The sequence below is a fragment of the Gambusia affinis genome, linkage group LG09, assembly GCF_019740435.1.
Source record: "Gambusia affinis linkage group LG09, SWU_Gaff_1.0, whole genome shotgun sequence".
Taxonomy (NCBI): Eukaryota; Metazoa; Chordata; class Actinopteri; order Cyprinodontiformes; family Poeciliidae; genus Gambusia; species Gambusia affinis.
This window is the reverse complement of record NC_057876.1, coordinates 2,136,504-2,155,658: the sequence shown is the minus strand read 5'-3', so window position 1 is coordinate 2,155,658 and position 19,155 is coordinate 2,136,504. Positions and strand designations below refer to the sequence as shown.

At 40.0% G+C, this 19,155-nt stretch overlaps 1 protein-coding gene across 6 annotated transcripts in view; it reads right to left on the bottom strand.

Moving 5' to 3' along the window:
- ccdc142 (coiled-coil domain containing 142) overlaps positions 1-19,155 on the bottom strand; it is a 29,213-nt gene that overhangs the window by 8,705 nt on the left and 1,353 nt on the right. For 4 of the 6 annotated variants that reach the window (XM_044127646.1, XM_044127648.1, XM_044127647.1 and 1 more), the window contains exons 2-12: positions 17,339-17,576; positions 17,053-17,211; positions 15,130-16,373; positions 13,971-14,272; positions 12,051-12,137; positions 10,143-10,331; positions 9,227-9,393; positions 7,588-7,734; positions 6,532-6,646; positions 5,784-5,961; positions 4,920-5,030 (exon numbers count right to left, since the gene is read on the bottom strand). In XM_044127646.1, coding sequence (XP_043983581.1) covers positions 4,920-5,030; positions 5,784-5,961; positions 6,532-6,646; positions 7,588-7,734; positions 9,227-9,393; positions 10,143-10,331; positions 12,051-12,137; positions 13,971-14,272; positions 15,130-16,373; positions 17,053-17,211; positions 17,339-17,566 — 2,927 coding nt within the window. In that variant the 5' untranslated portion in view covers positions 17,567-17,576. The remainder of the gene's footprint in view (positions 1-4,919; positions 5,031-5,783; positions 5,962-6,531; positions 6,647-7,587; positions 7,735-9,226; positions 9,394-10,142; positions 10,332-12,050; positions 12,138-13,970; positions 14,273-15,129; positions 16,374-17,052; positions 17,212-17,338; positions 17,577-19,155) is intronic. The other 2 variants (XM_044127650.1, XM_044127651.1) reach the window with 1 other exon arrangement.

Here is a 19,155-nt window from a genome sequence, read left to right as displayed (position 1 = left end):
CAATGCGCATGTGCGTTCAACGAGAGCTGCCGAATGATGCCGAGTTTTTTGCTGGTTATGCAGATGCGTTTTGCTCACTCATAACTCCAAGTTCGGGTTACTTGCTGCTGATGAGTTTGATTACTTGCCTCAGTAGAAAGTTGTCTTTGCTAAGTTTAAGTTAGTATAGTCAACAGAGTAAGCTGGAATGAGTTCAGGTCACTTTTCTTTTTGAGTACACTTTACTTTTACATTTTACAGTGTAGATATACAAATACAGAACACGGCAAAACAGGAGGGCTAGGGCAGGTGACATTCACCAATACCGATATAAAATATTACATTTCCATAACTATTACAAAGTATTAAGTCCAGAATCAGGAACCAGAGAACGAAAAATATGTGATCAGGTAAGGAACCCCATTTTCTCGCTCAGGTGGTGCAGAGTCCCACAAATCACTGTTCATCGCCTCTGACAATAAAGCATTCCCAACGTTTCCAGAGTTTCTCTCCTTTCTCCTTTTTAAGTCGTATTGCAAATGTCAACATCTCCATGTCGTGGATCATATTTATAATATTCACCAGGAGTTTCAATGAAGGGGGGCCTGGTTGAAGCCAACACTTAGTGACCGCTTTCTTGCTGGCGACCATAATTATTTTCAGCAGGTATGTATCCCCTTTGCTAAGTCCCTCAGGGAGCATTCCAAGATACAGAACAGTGAATGACAAGTCCAGATTTATACCCAAAACTTTATATATTAGACGATGTACATCCTTCCAAAAAGTCTGTAACTCCGACAGTCCCAAAAACATGGTAGTGGCCTACCGCAGTCACGCCGCACCCCCTCCAGCACGGAAGCTGTAACCCACCCATCTGAGATCTCTGCTTCGGCGTGATGAAAAATCGGGCTAGAATCTTCCACGTGAAATCGCGCCATATCAAAGAATTTGTGGTCGACAGGGAGCCCCTCCAAATTTGCATCCATGCCTCTGACGTAATTATCATGTCTGCTTCCTTTTCCCATCGCTCTTTTATATAGTCTGTTGAGTTTTTATTCATGGATCTTAAATTTCTATAACATTTGCCAGTAATTCCTCTTATATTTTTACCAGCATATGAATCAATAAAAAGTTGTATTATGCCTGGAATTGTCTCCAAGTCAGAAATTCTCATTTCCTTTCTTAGGAAACTACGGACCTGTAAGTAGCGATAAAAGTCCTCTCTACTCACCTCATAGGTCTGGCATAGCTCAAATTTCATTACTGTCTTTAACTATAGTGCAGAATGCGGTGACTCCCTGTCTTGCCCACCTTCTATATTTATGATCTATCGATGCTGGGAGGAAATGCGGGTGATACGCAGGCCAACTCAACAGCCCTATCTGTCTGTGAAGATTAAACTTTCTGACCAACCCTGCCCATACCTTCAAGGAGAAGCTTAGGCACAGATTTTGCAACTGATATACCTGGGGCAATCCGTCCAGACAGCCCAGTACTGATTGTGCAGGGAAGTTCAGCAAGGAGAGTTCAATGTCTTTCCATTTAGCCTCATAGGCCGGGCTACACCAGCGTACCAGGGGTCCACACTGGGCCGACATGTAATAATCCGCCAGGTGGGGTAGACCCATACCCCCCCCATCCCTAGGCAGCTGCAGGGTCGAGTATCTCACTCTTGGCCTTTTATTGTTCCAAATAAACCTTGAGAGGTGTTTATCCCATTCCCTAAATTGTTTTACTGGGACCTCCACAGGGAGTGCGTGAAATATATACAGTAATCTCGGAAGGACATTTATCTTTATTGCACGGATTCTGTTACCAATGTCTAGGGGAAGCAGGCTCCATCTGGCCAGGTCCTCATATATTTTCTTATTTATGCATTTGTAATTAACGTCATATAATTGAGCTAAATCTTTTGTTAATATGATCCCCAAGTATTCCACTTGTAATTGATTCCAATTAAATTGGTAGCTATTTATTAACCGTTTCGATGGGCTAAAATTGAAAGTCAAAATTTTAGTTTTTTGCATATTAAGTTTATATCCGGAAAGTTTGCCGTATGATTCCAGAATATCCATGAGCACTGGAGTACCAGATTCAGGGCTTTTAATTATTACTAAAAGATCATCCGCATATAGACATATCTTGCTCTCCACACTCCCTATCATCACCCCCTCCAAACCAGACTCCTCCCTAACAACCTGAGCTAGTGGTTCAATAAAAAGATTAAAAAGTAATGGACTTAAGGGGCAACCCTGTCTACATCCTCGTTGTAGTGTTATTTGATTTGAGAGACTTCCGTTAATTTTGATTCTTGCTTTTGGTGAAGAATATATAGTTTTTATGCAGCGAATGAATCTCTCACCAAATCCGAATCTCTTCATTACCTCAAACAAAAATTCCCACCCTACAGTGTCATACGCCTTCTCGGCATCTAAGCTGAAAAGGACTGCACTTGATTTTTCTTTGATTATGTGGTCAATAACATGAATGGCCCTCCTTATACAATCATGCGTTTGTCTATTACCAATAAAACCTGTCTGATCCTCATCTATCAAAGAAGGCATCAGGGTACTTAATCTCTTAGCCAATATTGCAGCATATAGTTTATAGTCTATATTTAACACACTAATTGGTCTATATCCTTTTGGGTCCGTTCTGTCCTTCCCCACCTTTGGTATGACTGAAATAAAAGCCTCTTGCCATGACGGTGGGAGAGAGCCCCCTCCCAGAGTGTAATTAAAGGAGGCCTTCAATAGTGGGGCAACAGAATCCTTCATAGCCTTATACCACTCAGGAGGAAACCCATCACAGCCTGGTGATTTGCCGGTCTTAAGATGTGATATCCCCCAGTCAACTTCCCCGGCTGATATTTCTGCCATCAACTTGTCATTTTGGTCTTTTCCTAAAGATGGGAGATCCAATGAGTTAAGAAATTTTTGAGTTATTTGATTATCTATTTTGTCCGGCTGTGTATATAGGGATGCATAATACCCTTCAAATACGTTCTGAACCTTAAGCCTTTTCAATGAGGGAAAAGGCTTCAAGGATTTCTTTTGTGTCCATTTCCATATAGCTTTTTCTCTTCATGTTAGAAATACATCAACTCCTAGATGAGCAGACTAGTCACCATAGATTTTACTGGATGATAAATTGACCCAGAAATGATTACAATAAACGATAATGTTGTTTTGATACCTTTCTTCAAGTGATATGTTGATAATGGCGTTATAAAGCATAAAGGCGTTTATAACCCTTTCAGACTTATAAACTTTAATTTTGTAAAGAACATTCCACACTGAAACTGGAAGACAATTTAAATATTCAAAAATAAAACACAACACCCAAAACACAAAAAGTAAAAACAAGAAAACACAACCCAAACCATAAATAAAACAGATAAAAAGTCTCTTAAAATTGTTCTTCAAAAAATATTAATCATCAGAATTGATGCTTGTTTCTTATAACAAAACAATTGCTGCTATTAGTTTGAAGTCAGTGATTTCATGTATTCCCTCTACCTGGACAAGCATTTAGCAACAGTGGAAAGAAAAACTCTTCAACAGCAGAACCTCCAGCAGAACCAGAACATCTGCCATCACCAAATAGGGATTCAGAAAAATAAAGTTTGTTTGTTTTACTGGTAAATTCATTTTGAGGGGACTTTGAAAATAATCTTAATTTAGGGGATTGATTTTACTAATGGGCTGCACAGTGGCACAGTTGGTAGAGCTGTTGCCTTGCAGCAAGAAGGTCCTGGGTTTGATTCCCGGCCGGGGGTCTTTCTGCATGGAGTTTGCATGTTCTCCCTGTACATGCGTGGGTTCTCTCCGGGTTCTCCGGCTTCCTCCCACAGTCCAAAAACATGACTGTCAAGTTAATTGGTCTCTCTAAATTCTCCCTAGGTGTGAGTGTGTGTGTGAATGGTTGTTTGTCCTGTCTGTTTTCTGTGTTGCCCTGCGACAGACTGGCGACCTGTCCAGGGTGCCTCTCGCCCGGAACATTAGCTGGGGATAGGCACCAGCAACCCTCCCGACCCCATTAGGGACACAGGGTGAATAGAAAATGGATGGATGGATGGATGGATTTTAGTAATGGCTGCGATCGATCAGTATGCTCTGGTGCTTACAGCATGCTGCCATTGGAAGCACATTTAGTAAGCATAATCACAGTTAGCAAGGAGCATTAGGAGCAAAACACAGCTGTGTTAACTAACCTTGTCATCCCATCTTATTTTATGTTTGTTCTGAGGAGGGCAGAACTCAGAAGCACAAAACATCCCCAACCCTTAAAACAAAAAAGAAAACCCTTTTTGTTTATCCTCCCCAGAATCTTTTCCAAGTGGTTAAGTGAAGAGTTTCACCATCTGACCAAAAATATTCAATTAGAAATGGGTTTTTGGCCTACTTGTCTCTGTCTAAATTCATTACAGTTGTAGGTGTGTTCACTTTATAATGTTGGTGTGGTAAAAGGTTTACCTGGGAGAAAGTTAATAAAGGCTGAAAGTGGTCTTGTGTCTCTTGCCACATGTTTATTATTGATCTGATCGAAAAGGGATAGACAATGATTTTATGGAACAAATACCTAAACTGCTAACTGATATAAATCATGACAAAGGAAGAAGCAAATAAAAAAAAATAAGTAGCTGTCAGAAAACAGGAATCCAAGGCTATTTCAAAAGTCTGATGTTGTCATGGTAACAAACCTAACTTGTCCCAATCAAAACAACTATGTTTTCATGTCTCATATGCTCTCATTTTATTTCTCATTCTGTCTCCATTATTTTCAACTTTTTGGATTTGGATGCTTGGACTCCATCTTGCTATAACATAAGATGATGCCAAGGTGATCGTCACTCACCTTGGCACTTCAACAATAAGGAAATGCAGCAGAGAAAAAGAAGAAAGAAAGAGAAAGATCAGTGTGAACAGTGGCAGTGTTACCTGAGGCTGAGGAGTCTCTGGTGAAGTTCAGCTGACAGGCCATACTTGTCAGACTTGATCATCTCCCTGACAGAATCAAAGTCTTCTTTCAGCTGCAGTGCCCCCTGCAGACTGAGGACAAACAACCACAGCACACTGTTCAGATTGTCCATCAAATGATCATTTCAGAAACTGACGTCCCAGAGGAATATGGAGGTTGCCATAACAGCATGTCTTTTTTACAGCAGCTTTCAGACATCTTTAAGATTGTTTTGTTATATTACTAAGTTATCAGAATATTTTTTATATTACACAAAATGTGTTCGGTCAACTAAATAGTTCACACGAGACTGTAAACACATGAGACTGTAAACGGCCAGTGCCCATGTGGCTTTAAGTTCAGGTACTTCCTCTTCATTTCTTCTAGTGTGGTAGTTAAATTCTTTTTTTTGTTATTATCTCTCAGCCCTCTTCCCTTTTGTAATATTCACCTGTGCTGATAAGTAAGTAAGTGTAATCTCATGTTTGTTTCAACCCATTAACATGAATATCTGGTTAGATTTATTCAAAGATGCATTTATGAACTAAGCATAAACAGCTTAAAGTTCAGGGAGTAACAAACTTTAGCTAAACATCAGCATGTAGAAACAAAGATTAAGGCTTTCAGTGGGCAGCACATAATGTGGTTTTGTTCACTAGTATTCAGAAGAAAAAAAAAACAGGGAATGCCTCTCTGCAAAAGACAATAGAGAGTCACAGCAAATTCACAAACCAGCAACACAGTTCTGGTTCCTCCGACAGAACACACAGGAAGTAAAATCTCTATATGTCACAAAGTCAGTTGACGGTGATATGTTGTTCCAGTGAAAAATGCTAAAGCCAAACCTGAATTTGATCTTCTGCCTTAATATGTGCTCCATCCATGCCTCCATGAAAGCTGTCATCGTGATAATTAGTGCTTGGACGTTAGCATCTTCTGACAATGGTACAACAGCCTCTAGAACTTGGCCAATCACAGTCTGAGCTGCCAGAGATGCATATTCACTGGGACTCCTGGGAAAACCTGCAATGCATAAGAAACATTCACTTTTACCTTGCATACTCTTGTGTTTTGTAGTTGAAACTAGAAAACTCAGATTTTTTACTAATTGAAGGAAAGAAATTCATTTTCCTCCATCTTATGCTGATGAAGCAAAGCATGTTATTGTCAGCATTGCATAGGGGTAGAGATTTTCAGAAAGAATCGACGTGGTTGACACATAACTGTTGAAGTCCCTGTCCTTCAACAGTGCTTCTGTCAGATAGTTGCTTTCCATGAGTAACATGATTCTACTGCTGAAATATTACAGATCAGGCCATTAAATCAACTTGATGTCCACAGTTGGCTCCACCAACTTAATCAGCATAAAGACTGAAATGCAAAACAGTTGAAAAGGGAATCAAAGATTGGAAGAGCACCAACCTCCACTCACTCATCTAAAGAAATGAAGACCAAGCACTGTAGCAACTGGTTACTATGGTGATGACTCAACGAGGCCCAAACACAAATAGCAACCAGTTGCTCTAGACATGTGGAACTGATCCAGCCTGCTGAGCGCGGCTCGGCCCATCGGTACAACTCTGGCATGCGTACCCGTCCTCTGGTTCGGCCTCCAGTATCCTGCAGAAGGCATGGTGCGTTCAAAGATCTCCCCAGACAGCCGCTTGCAGTCAGCCGAGAAGTTGCTCAGCACCATAGAAGAGAACGCCTGGTGGAGCAGAATGCCAAGATCAGATCCATCAAAATGATTTGCTTTGCATAACCTCATTTCTAACATGTGAAGAAAACAGTTTTAACACATTTATCTTTGGAAAAAATGCTAATGAGTTTCTAGACTGATCATAATATTTTGCAAAATTTCTACACATTTATCATAAAAATTTCATCTTACATTTTATAAAGGTTAAGTATTACCCTAGAACCTGTTTGAATAGTAGGCAAGTCTTTTTCCCTATAGGCTATTGGAGCAATGGAAACTAGAAAAACTTTGATTATCTATTTATAAAAATCTAAGTCTAACTTTTGAAAAGACAGTTTGTAAGGCTTTCATTATATTTAAAAAAGGGACAAGAACATAGCTATAAAGTAATAAATGTACCATATGGCATTAAAATAAGGTGAACACAAGTCAATCGGGGTGAATAGTGAGGTAGGTTTGTGTTTGATTATGTTTACTATGTCTGTTTACATACCTTAGACATTTCAAATGAAATAGTACAACGTTCCTTCCTGTTTTGGTTGAGGCAACCTACTAATGCTAACACTTGTTTGGTATTTTGACCCAGTTTAGGATCCACAGGTCCACTTCAATTCAAATTAAAAGCATTTTAGGGACCACTGTCATTTGAAACAAGTATTTAAACAAGTATAGTAGTAGTACAGGGAGAGTCAAAATTATATAAAATGCTGATGGCTGAACAGGAAAAATGTAAAGTTATTTATAAGTTCAAAGATAAAGCATGTCAGATTACTATCAATCTCAGCATGTACTGAACACAACCATGAAACAGTAAGAAAAATGGTCTAAAGAATCAGCTATGAAAGGAACATTGCAGAAAACAACAGATGCTCTCACATGAACAAAGGAAAGAGAGCAGTAACACTGGACAAAGCATCATCAATGAATCAAACTGTCCTACACAGACTCACCTGCAGCTCACATGTAGCCCGATCAAGAGCTTCCAGTTGGTGCTTCTGTAGATGCTGACTGTGGCTCTGCAGACTGGGATGATGGTCTGAACTTAGGAGTAGGGACTTTGTCTGACCAATTGTCTTCTCCAGGCTCTCCAACAACATCTAAAGACAAAACAATAGCAGTTTTACACAACCTAAGCAAACTGATAGTTTTTGGATCACATACACTTTATACAGCTGATCCCTGCTAAAAAACTCAGAGGTATTTGTTTGTCTTTACTCATCAAACTAATTCCATCCATCCATTTTCTATACACTCTTCGTCCCTAATGCGGTCGGGAGGGTTGCTGGTGCCTATCTCCAGCTGCGTTCCGGGCGAGAGGCGGGGTACACCCTGGACAGGTCGCCAGTCTGTCGCAGGGCAACACAGAGACACACAAGACAAACAACCATTCACACACACACTCACACCTAGGGAAAATTTTGAGAAACCAATTAACCTAACAGTCATGTTTTTGGACTGTGGGAGGAAGCCGAAGAACCCGGGGAGAACCCACCATGCACAGGGAGAACATGCAAACTCCATGCAGAAAGACCCCGGCCGGGAATCGAACCCAGGACCTTCTTGCTGCAAGGCAACAGCTCTACCAACTGTGCCACTGTGCAGCCCCCATCAAACTAATTCCAGGACAGAAAGACAGGGCAATATCTTGTGAATGAATACAAGAAAACTCTTTCGATGCCAACAGTTTGATCTGCATTTTGTTTAGTAGTTGGTGTTTATGCACACATTGCTTGGCAAAACATTTTCAACTGAACCTTTTCTCCTGCATAACATTATTAATGCTGCAGCGATAATAATAGCTTTCTGATGATATGTTGTCAGAAGATTTGAGGTTATCTTTGTTTAACAGTTTTTATATTCTACTTCTGTGGGTCTGCTCAATGTTTCATAAATTTACTTGGGATCTGAAGATGGGAACGTGTCTCAGTCAATTTTGAAAGTCCAAAGCAACCTACTCATGGAGCTGGTTAGCAAAGACTAGGTTGGCATCTGAGCAGAGATCAGTGTAGTTCTGCTTAGTTTGCTGACGTCTTTGGTGGAGTTAGAAAAGTGTTGGTGTCAGGTTAGAGGGCAGCTGAGCGGATATTTCTCTCATCTCCTCTGTCTCTATAGATATAGATTGCTATGGTGTACATTTACTTTAGTCCAAAAGTAAAGGATGTTCAGAGTGGTTTGAATCTATCTTTGAATAGTTTGGAGTGAATAAAGTCAAACATTAAACTCCACTCTCTTTATTGGCAGTAGTAAAGGAAACTTTTGTAAATGAATTATGCTGTAAATGTGAATCTTTATTGTGGTCAGTTGTGTTGGCCGTATAAAGACAAAACAGACAGAGATGACAGTGAGAAAGAGCACAGCTGGTGACTACTGACCAGAATTTTATCTTTACGTGTCATGATTTTCTTTTCAGATTTAATAATTATTTGAATACAAAGTTTACTAAACTTTGGTAAAAAGAAAAAAAAAAAAAAAAACATACAAATTATTCTTAACAAACTGCACTTATAGTGTGCAACTGAATTTAATAATTGTCTAATTATTGAAAACCAATAGTGGAAACAAGGTTTTTGAAATCACTGAACAGCTCACTCTGAGATCTCCCTGGGTGACGAGAAGGAACTTATTAGGACTCCATGAAGAAAGGAACTGGTGTGCTTTGGACATGATCCAAACTGTAGAGATTTGGATCGAAGCAAACAGCAAACCAACAGTCCATCTCTGCAGTACACAGCTGGGCAGGAGGAGGCCAAAAGATTCTGGAGGGAGAAGGATAAATACCCTTGAAGAGACAGTGTTTGAAGTTGGTTTGGGTTTATTTAACTTGAGTGGAAAAAATGCTTCTTTCTAGGAGGACTCTAAACAAAATGGACCAGAATTGCAAGAATAAAAAAAGTAAAATCCTTAAAAAACAAAACCACTAGCCCTAAATAATTGATGTTAGAAGAATTACCAATTTCTTTACAGGCTGTCTTAGTTTCAGAGAGGAAGTAAAGTTCATCCTTTTAGATTACTAATCAACATCTCTAGAAAGTTTCTGGTTACTTTCCATGAAAAATTGAAAGGGAATTATTATGTGTTTCATAAAATGGCACCGTCAAGTACCCGTCACCTTCAGTTGTTATGAAAATGCCATATATGACTTAAAAGAAATCTGATTTCACAAAGTAATGGCTTGAAATTGAAATTGGGCCTCTGTTTCTTTAAGAAGTTCCTGCTCTTTCCCACATGCCACCTTCAGGAAGACATCACAGTAATGTTCCTATGATGCTCCTATGCTCTAACATTGTTTTTTGCAGCATTCCACTCAAGATGAAAGAGTCAAAGCAACTCTCCAGGTATGTTTTTGATGAGGGAATACATTATAACATGATGTAAAGATCAAAAAAGTCAATTTTACGAAATATGCCAACTTTAGAAGCAAAAACATGAAAGAAATTCTGCTAATAGAAGAATAACGTTTGTGAACATGCAGGAGAGCAACCTTTTTCCTTCCTGATTGTCTTACCACATATTGAGCTGTTTGACTGGCAACAACACAGAGACGACAGCAGTGGAGGGAGCAGCTGGAGGAAGTGTGTCATTGTCTGCGATATCAGGACTCGTTCGTCTTCGTTTGAAGTTGCTGCTGCAAAGCTGCTGTTCTCATGTCTGACACATTTGTCCTTCAGGGCTGAACCCAAACCTCTGCATGCCACTGATGAGACAGACACACACACACACACCAATGTAGCACATCATCATAGCAGGACTCGCATGCATCTATCAACATGGCAACTTACATCAGGTTCATCAAGCAGCAAAATGTTTGGTTTAATCTCATCTGAGTACAACCACTTTACCCCCAAAGAAAATCTGACTTTTTCTACAAGTGGTGAGGTTTGACGGTCTCTGACTGGCAGGTCTGCTGCAGATTTTCTACAGGTCCAAAACACCTGAGGACAACAGCTGTAATGCTGTGAAAGCTTTCTAATGTATTGATGAGATTTATTGAGTGAAATGATCCAGCAGTGTTCTATGTGGCCATAATAAAAATATAAATGCTTATTTGAATATTTAATCCTTTACTGCATAATATTGTCAAGGGAAATAATTCAGGTTGACTCCAGTTTTTGAGGGAGATTCTTTCTTTGACTATTCCTCTCCTGGGACCCATCAGCCTGACAAGATAACATCGATACATCATATGCATTTAAACAGCAATAACGGCTCAGCTAAGACAAAACACAACTGCTGGTCTGCAGTCATAAGGCAAATCAATGTCTCATGTACAAGAGAGACCTCTTAGAGCCAATCAAGTGTCTATTTACCACTAATGCCTGGTGAGGTAAAGTCAACACATACCAAGGGTCAATATGGAATCAGTTTGCTGCCATCTAGTAGATAGAGTTAGGGCAAATAATGATTAATATACCCAGTTTGTGCATGAAATACCCATCCTTGATGTACACCTGCTGTATGTGCTAAATTCAAGGCACCAGTCTTTTTTGATTTAGAATATTTGACAGCATATCTATTTTTTATGTAGCTGTTTAAACACACAATGCCAAAATTATACCATTTACTTCCCAAGTCAATGCAAGAACTCTGATCCATGTTTTATTAAAAGCAAAACAGATTGTCATAACACTCTTGAATTGCATGATAAAGTACATTTAATCACAGCAAATAATAAAAAAATCAGCAGCATGCTTTTTGACTAGAGAGACAGCTGACATTGTAATTTATAGGTTTCTTTACTGGCTTCCTACTTTAAGGACTGAATTTTAAAAAGTTTTAACTGTTTTGTTAATGCTATAAGTGGTCACACTTCTTCACCAAACTCTGCAGATCTGACCCCTCAGATTACTGAAGAGCCCCTGGGAGCAGCCTGACGGCAGCATTCAGTTTTAAGGGCAGACTCAAGACATTTCTTTGTAGCAAATCTTTCATCTCAATTTTTAACATAAATGTATATTTTTATTGAATCTTTTTGGATTTTATGCTGTGCCTGTTTTTAACTGCTGTCATTAGCAAGGCTCTGGAAAACTGATCAACACAAGGAGGAGGTAATTAAGTCATTTCATTCCAGTGTTTTGTACCGGTGGCACATCTAAAAACAGCAGGACAGCGGCCCTTGAGGACTGGAGTTTGAGACCCCTGATCTAATTGGTATCAATTTTACTATTTAGTTTCTAACGTGTTTAACAGCAAAAACAAAAATATATTTTTGTATAATTACCAATAAAGCAATTATAATTGCCATAGCAATATATAAAGTGAGTGCAATATCTATCCATCTTTATGTGCTCCTTGGGGTGAAGGAAGCTTGTTGATTTTTCCCTGTACATTGAAATATGTAAAGCACTTTGCAGTAGATGTTTGAGATGTGCTAACTGACTGGTTGGGACCATTAGATTGTGAATGCAGCACTAACCAGAGTCCCAGTGGGCGTGTGCTGACTGGACAAACAAATACATCCTGAAGTGCTCCAGTATGGTTCGGAACGCCTTTGGAAACAGACCTAAAATACACAGAACAAAATATGTCCCGTTTTGTAACTACTCACTGTTCACAGAAACAGAACAGAACACAAGCCTGAAATCCTAACAATGTGAACTCTACTACAGCCTTCATCTTCCAGCAGCACTTTAACCACTGACTATTTTCTTCGTTCTTACAGATTTATACAATCAAATCGTTTCAGTTTTGGTTGGTGTAGCACAGTTGCCTCATGGCAGCAACATTTCCGGTTTGAATTGTGGCTGGGCGCTCTCTCTATGGAGTCTACAGGACTCAACTGTTCCACTGGAGCTACGCCGTCAGTAGGCAGACATCCTAACTGTTCATGTGATCTTTAGCAAATTTAACATGGACAGAAAAAAGTTATGAAGGCTGTCAGGTGAAATACTGTTAGAAATACTGTAAAGATGATAAACACTAAGAGTCTAAATATTTAAGTGCAACTGAGTATAACATTAATTTAAATACCCAGAAGGAACTCTGTGCTATTCAGAAAGAACATTTTGTGTTGGTTTGTGGAATAAATGAAGAACCTGTTTGGTGAAGGTTTTATGGAAAGACCCAGAATGTTGAAAGAAAACAAGGTGGTGAAGGAAAAAGGTCAGATTTAAAGCTGGGAGATGGAAAAAGAAATAATTTTCAATAGTTTCAAATGAAAAACTGTTTATATGATAGTATCTGTTTCAACACAAACATAAACAATTAAAATAAAACATTAAGAATAAATTCAATTTAAAAAATGTATCACAGATCTAATATTTAAGAATTGTAGAATTTAATGGATTAATATTGCTCTTGCTCAACTAAATAGACTGAGTTTATAAAACACTTCTCTAGTCATACTGAGCACATAAATCCCTTTACATAGAGCCACATTCCCGACATCACAGTCACAGACACACACACAGAGTGGTAGGTAACTTGGGGTTCAGTGCCTTGCCCAGAGAGACAAACACATGACAAGATAATGTTGAAATTGAGCCCACAACTTTGAGACTGCAAGAGGACGCTACCCACTGATCCACAGTGATCACAGGGCACTAATTGAGCCACAACCAGCTGCAGGTGGAACTTCAAGTCACATGTGCAGAACTGTTTAGAAGGAGAAATGTGTGAAACCAAGCAGCAAACAGGTTCACACCACCACTTCCTGTCTCTTCTCCAGCCTGTAAAAATGCTTCAGTAATGGTGGTCTTCACATACTGCTTGTGGGAACAAGTGCTATGTTATACATTTTTAAGCCGAACTTTATCATTGATATTTTCTGTTGCTCCATAAATTATTTAAAATGTTATATTGCCCAGCACTGTGATGATTCCACATACCCCACTTTAACATCCTGGATGAATGTTTTACTATTCATGGCGTCAGGCTAGCTGGTCACCGTCATCCTTTGCTGATGGAGTTGCTGGGAGATTATTGTGATGATTTCTGAATGTCTGTAATCTGTACAATTCACTGGTGTTGGGTAAAAAATGACCTTGTAATCCAATAATCATCTCTAGATTGGCTCCTTTATCAGCAGATATTCAAGCTTATATTAACTAATTGAGTCATCTAGTATAATAATATCATGACACGGCTGTGGCACTTGTGGAATAATATGCGCACATTCCAGTCCTGGTAGATCCAACCAGGCTGGACGTTTGGACGTCTTTAACACCACATGGCACATCATTTATTCAGAAAACTAGCCTGAGATGACCTGCATTTTGCAGAAACAGATACTCTGACTAATATCATAGGAGGACAGTAATGCAGGCTTCTTAAAACTCAAAAAATACACAGCAGTGTGTGTGCAATACAGTGGGCTGAGAGGAAATGTGCAGGTTACCTGTCTCTAAAGCATGAGTAACACTGTGCAAGGTCTGGAAGCTCCTATGATCATCTTGAAGGTTGATGCTGCCTGCAGCGTTTCCTGCTGCTGCTATGTGGAGTTTAAGCCGCAGAGCATTAGTGCAGAAGACCAACAGCTGAGACTGATAGAGTTGGAGTAGATCAGCAAGGAGAACTGATCGACTCATGTCCATCCACTGCACAGAGTGAGGCCCACCAACACACTCTGGCTCCACAGTGCTTAACCTTGTTCCATCTCTGCCTCCTCTCCTCAAGTCCTCATTCCTCAGAACACCAGAACTGAAAAGCAGAGACAGTCTCTTCATCATTAACCCATGAGAAGCCAAGGAAAAATATCATGAACAGACAGAACGCCGATGTAAACTAGCCTGCAGTGCAGAACGGATGACCACAGGATCAGGAGCCTTTCAGTCATTAACTTTAGTCATTCCCAGTGGAAAATGACTAAAGTCCACAAAAAAGAAAAAGTGTGACTGTTTTCTAAAACAGCCTGTTGGGTAAATTGTATCATTGGTATTATCAATTATTTGTTGTTCATGTAGCCTTATAGTTATATCTTTATAATGTTTTTACTTATATGCTTTTACTTCATTTTAATCTTAGTATAAAGAATGTTTCTGTGTGTTGAATAACTTTGATTTCTTCCTGAGGCCTTACTGAGAGAAAGCAGTGACAACCGCTTCCAGCAGAGTTTACGGCCCGGCCGGAAACTCTGCTCTCCTTGACCTGTTAGATAGCAACAAAGCCGTCGCCGTGAAGACATACAAATTGTCTGCTCGACGCTGTGCCTGGAACAGAAGAATCTAGTGTGTAGATAACATGTGTCTAGATAGTGATTGTCATTAGTGCTGCAACTATGTGATGATTTGTTTTCCCCGCCCTTTGAGAGTTGCAGCGCCCAATGTAAGAGGGATCCTAAATGCAATAAAAAGAGAGAAGCAGGCATATGTGATTTCAGAGCGGTAGGAGATTGTAACTGAAAGCACATCTCTGTCTGTTCTCCTTGCGAGTATACAGAATCCATCTCTCTTGTCTTTCCTGTGTTTAATCAATTTTGTCTTTGATAGGTGTTTGAACCTGACACAGCCAAACAATGGCACCAAGCAGCAATCATTTTCCTGCTCATGCTTCCCTACCTTTCTGGAGCATCTGCTCCTGATGTCGTTTTGACCCGGGTGCAGTCCTGTGTGTTGGTCCCAACGACGTTCTGCTGGCTGAACATCTCAAACTGTCCTGCTGCAGTTACACCGACTGATCCAGCCTTCCAAGCAGCCACACCAGGAGCTGAGACCGAGACGAGCTGAGCACCTGCTTCTTCTGATGTTGGCCTTTGAAATGCCAATGGAGCCAGCAGGTCAGTAGAGGTCATGAGGACCTGAAACAGTGGTTCTACCGAGGACTGGTCCAGCTGAGGAGGAGGCAGGGCTGAGGCATGATGGGAGGTGGCTACAGAGGGTGAAGGACAGTCACAGTTTCCTAAACCTTCCAGTTTAGACTGAGCTGCCTCTGTACTGAACTGAGTGAGTCCAGACTGAGGTATGCATGTTTGGCTCTGCCTGGGTCTGTTTTTTCTTGAGCTTTCTTCTTTAGTTTGGAAAGAAGACAGTTTCACCAAAACAGGGAGTTGAATTTCTAAAGCAGAACTCTGCAAGGAGCGATTAGGGCTGTAAATAGGGGAGTAGTTATCAGACATTTGTTGTGACATCAGCTCAGAAGGCTGAATACTGACGAGAAGAGGAGAGGAAGTCAGATATGTCTGCCACAACTGTTCCCAGGTCCACTTGGGAAAGCTACAACTGCATTCAGACTCTGGACTCCTGAAGTCATCACAGAATGTTTGGCGAGTGCAATGAACCTTGCAAACATGACAGCTCTCCTCAGAAATCCAGAGATCCAGTAGTCTGGCAATCATTTCTGCCCGATGGACAGCCAAGACACTCATCAGACCTCTGACTGACACAGCAGAAGCACGCTGTCTTATAAACTTTGGAAGGCTGCTAAAGAATTTGACTTTATGTGCCTCCTGCAAAACCAACACCCTCAGCTGGACTTTATACTCATCCACAGCCTGACTGTACAGGTCTGTTCCTGATAAAATGTCCTCCAGAACATCTCTGGGTACCAAGTCCAATTCAGTCTTCCCAATAACAGACAGAATACCATATACACATTGCTCCATTAGGAATAAAAGCTGTAGACCAAGTAGGCTTAGAGTCCGTTTCATCTCCTCTAGCATTTTGGTGTGTGAAACTAGTGCCTGTCTCAGATAGTGGTCAGAATGGACTCGGCTGATGAAGAAACTCCAGTGGTTCAGATGAAGTCGGAACTCCTGACTTAGAGAGACAAGGCTGATTCTGGATGAAGATGAGCCGGGTAGGACCTGAAAGGAAAGCAATAATGGTTGAGAGTAGCTTCTGAAACACTAGAGGTTTGTTAGTCATACGTTCCCACAAAGGTCAGGAAATGCACAAATAGTCTTCTACTAATAGTTTTTTACTTCAATACCTTTCTTTTAAAAAAAAACAACAGAAGAGTAGTTTGAACTTGTGAATACTTTCATGTAATGCAGCCTTAACAACATTCACAGCTAAATGAAATTCTACAGGATGCAGCATACAGAGTCTGTCCAGCTCTGGCAGACTTGCTACTTTTACCTCCCTTTACAGTCATACTGGTCAGTGGACAAGGATGCAATTAATCAGGATGTAAAATCAGCTGCTATGGTTAGGTGGAAGTGGGCAATCTGGCAAAGTATCATAACATTTTTTTCTAATGAAATCATAATATCAAGTTCATCAAAAGAACAAAAAAATGTCTTAAAACAGATTTAAATCAGTAATCACCAATATTGCTAATTTCTCTCAGTTACCACTAACTTTTAAAATGTAAGTCTTTAAGTACTCTCAGACTGAGAACATTTTGCCTCACTCAGAAAACAGAGAAAGAAAACAGTAAAAGAGAGAACTGCATTATTGTAAAACAAAAAACTATAATTCCATCCCTCCATCCACCACAGCTGAAAGAGAAGTGTGTTTTTAAGAGTTCTGTTTTCCTGTGACCTGAGTTTGCATGAAGTGAAGTTCTCTGAGCTGATGCTGCAACAAGTGTTTCAGTCTGGATATGAAAGCTGTTGACAGACGAAGCCTTCTGGTGTATTCATGTATGAAGAGCAGGAGAGATCGCTGCTCAAAGAGCCTCCACAGAGCTCTGTACTGCCCCTAGAGGAGAGAGGACGACAGGACAAAAAGACCACCTTCAGATGGAACAGCCCACCCTCGCACCCTACTTTCAATGCGACTCAGTCATAGTTAAAACAGAAAGTGGCAGATATTTGTTTGAACTCACTGGTAGGGATCCCATCTGGCCCCCTCCCACCGGTGGGCCCTGCAACACCACTGTCAGAAGATGCTGCTGCATTCGCTGCAGTCGTGCAGAGGAGCGCGACACAAGGTTGTGAGCCGCAACAAGGTTTTCCTCCTCTTCATCTTGACTCGGAACATGGAACAGACACTTCAAACTGGGATTAAAAGTACTTCTGAACAGAATCTCAGCTCGATGCAGGGACTGTGACATGACCAGTTACCTGAACAGATGGAAAAAAAATTATCAGAAAGGAGCAAAAATCAAAGTATCAAAGTATTTTGAAATGATTCATAGTAGAGTCTCTAACTTGTACTTAACCCTGGGTCCTTATGATTTTATGCCACCTGCAACCATTTAGTTAAATAGAATTTATGATCACCATTCTTTGCCTCACAGCAGCATTCTGTGGTTGCAAGACAATGGAACCGTGCAAATGCAACTTGGAAACTTGGCGAGGGCCTGAGACAGTCCCTGCTGTAAAAGATTACGCTACTGAGAGCTGAACAACAAACAAGGAGAACATTCTGCACAATTACCTCATAAAAACCAGCATTAATGTCCACATGTTTACGTTCTACTTTTGCTTCAGTCTGTGTATAAAAATACCCATAAATAATTGTTATAGATAAAATGATAACATCATTTTAGCAGCAATACAGTCAAATGCTGCTTTGTGACTGAAATAAAAGGAATTTGATTATTTTGATTATTATTTTCTGTTTTAAATTCCACATTATGAAACCAGGATATTTTTACTCAAGATTATCATACCAAGAGCTGCTCACACCAGCTCATGTCTAACCACATTCTCTAAATATCACTGGCAGGTCATGAACCTCTGCTAAAGATTCAGATTAACAGCATTTGCACAAAATCAATGTTTCTGGACACAGATATTATTGTGTTTATACACTTTGTGTCGAACGATTGAGCTCTGATCGTCCGTCACTGTGCATGAAGGAATTTTCTTCTGCAAGATAAACAAAAAAAGAAACATATGAAATGAATGGAATTTAGTTTTTCCCTGGGTCAATATTTGCTCTGTTTCTAAGAATGGATGATGTTGTGTTTTGTTAGAAAGACAAATTTTGTTAGAAAGACAAATCTGTGGTCTAGAGTGATAATCTGGGTTAAAAAACAATAGAAGCCGATGATACTAATATTACATCTCTTATGCTTCTCAGGAGGTTCCAGACCTGTAACCCTGTCAACAGTTATATGGATTGTACAATGTGTCTTTTCACTTTGTCATACTTAAAGTGAAGACTGCAGCAACAGCAGAGTCTGCAGGCGCAAATATAGTGGCAGCATATCAGGACCTTCCTGTCAGTTTGATCTGTGATATATGTTCATCAGCAGAATCTGATTTAGATAACATTTCAAAGATGGTGAACAACTTTGGTTGGATTTAAAGCAATGAATGCATGAAAGCAACCTGCATGAGGGTCAAAACACCGAGCTGAGTCCAGTGAAGATTTGTTTTATGGCTAATTTACTCAAGACTATCAATGAATGTTGCAACCTGCAAGACGTTTCCCTTTGGTTTCACAACCCCAGCTGCATGCTACGAAAGCATGCAGAACAGGCAGGTGACTTATGACGGGAAAGGCCAAAGCAAACTAAAACAACCTTCTGGAGGTGAATATTCACTCTGGAACTATTATCTGAAAGGGACTTGAGTCTAATCTGTTCAAACTACACAGTTCTAGTTCCACCACTGCATTCTGGAATGTTTACCAATTGGTTAGCATCTAGTTAGTCTAATTATTATTATTATTATTATTATTATTATTATTATT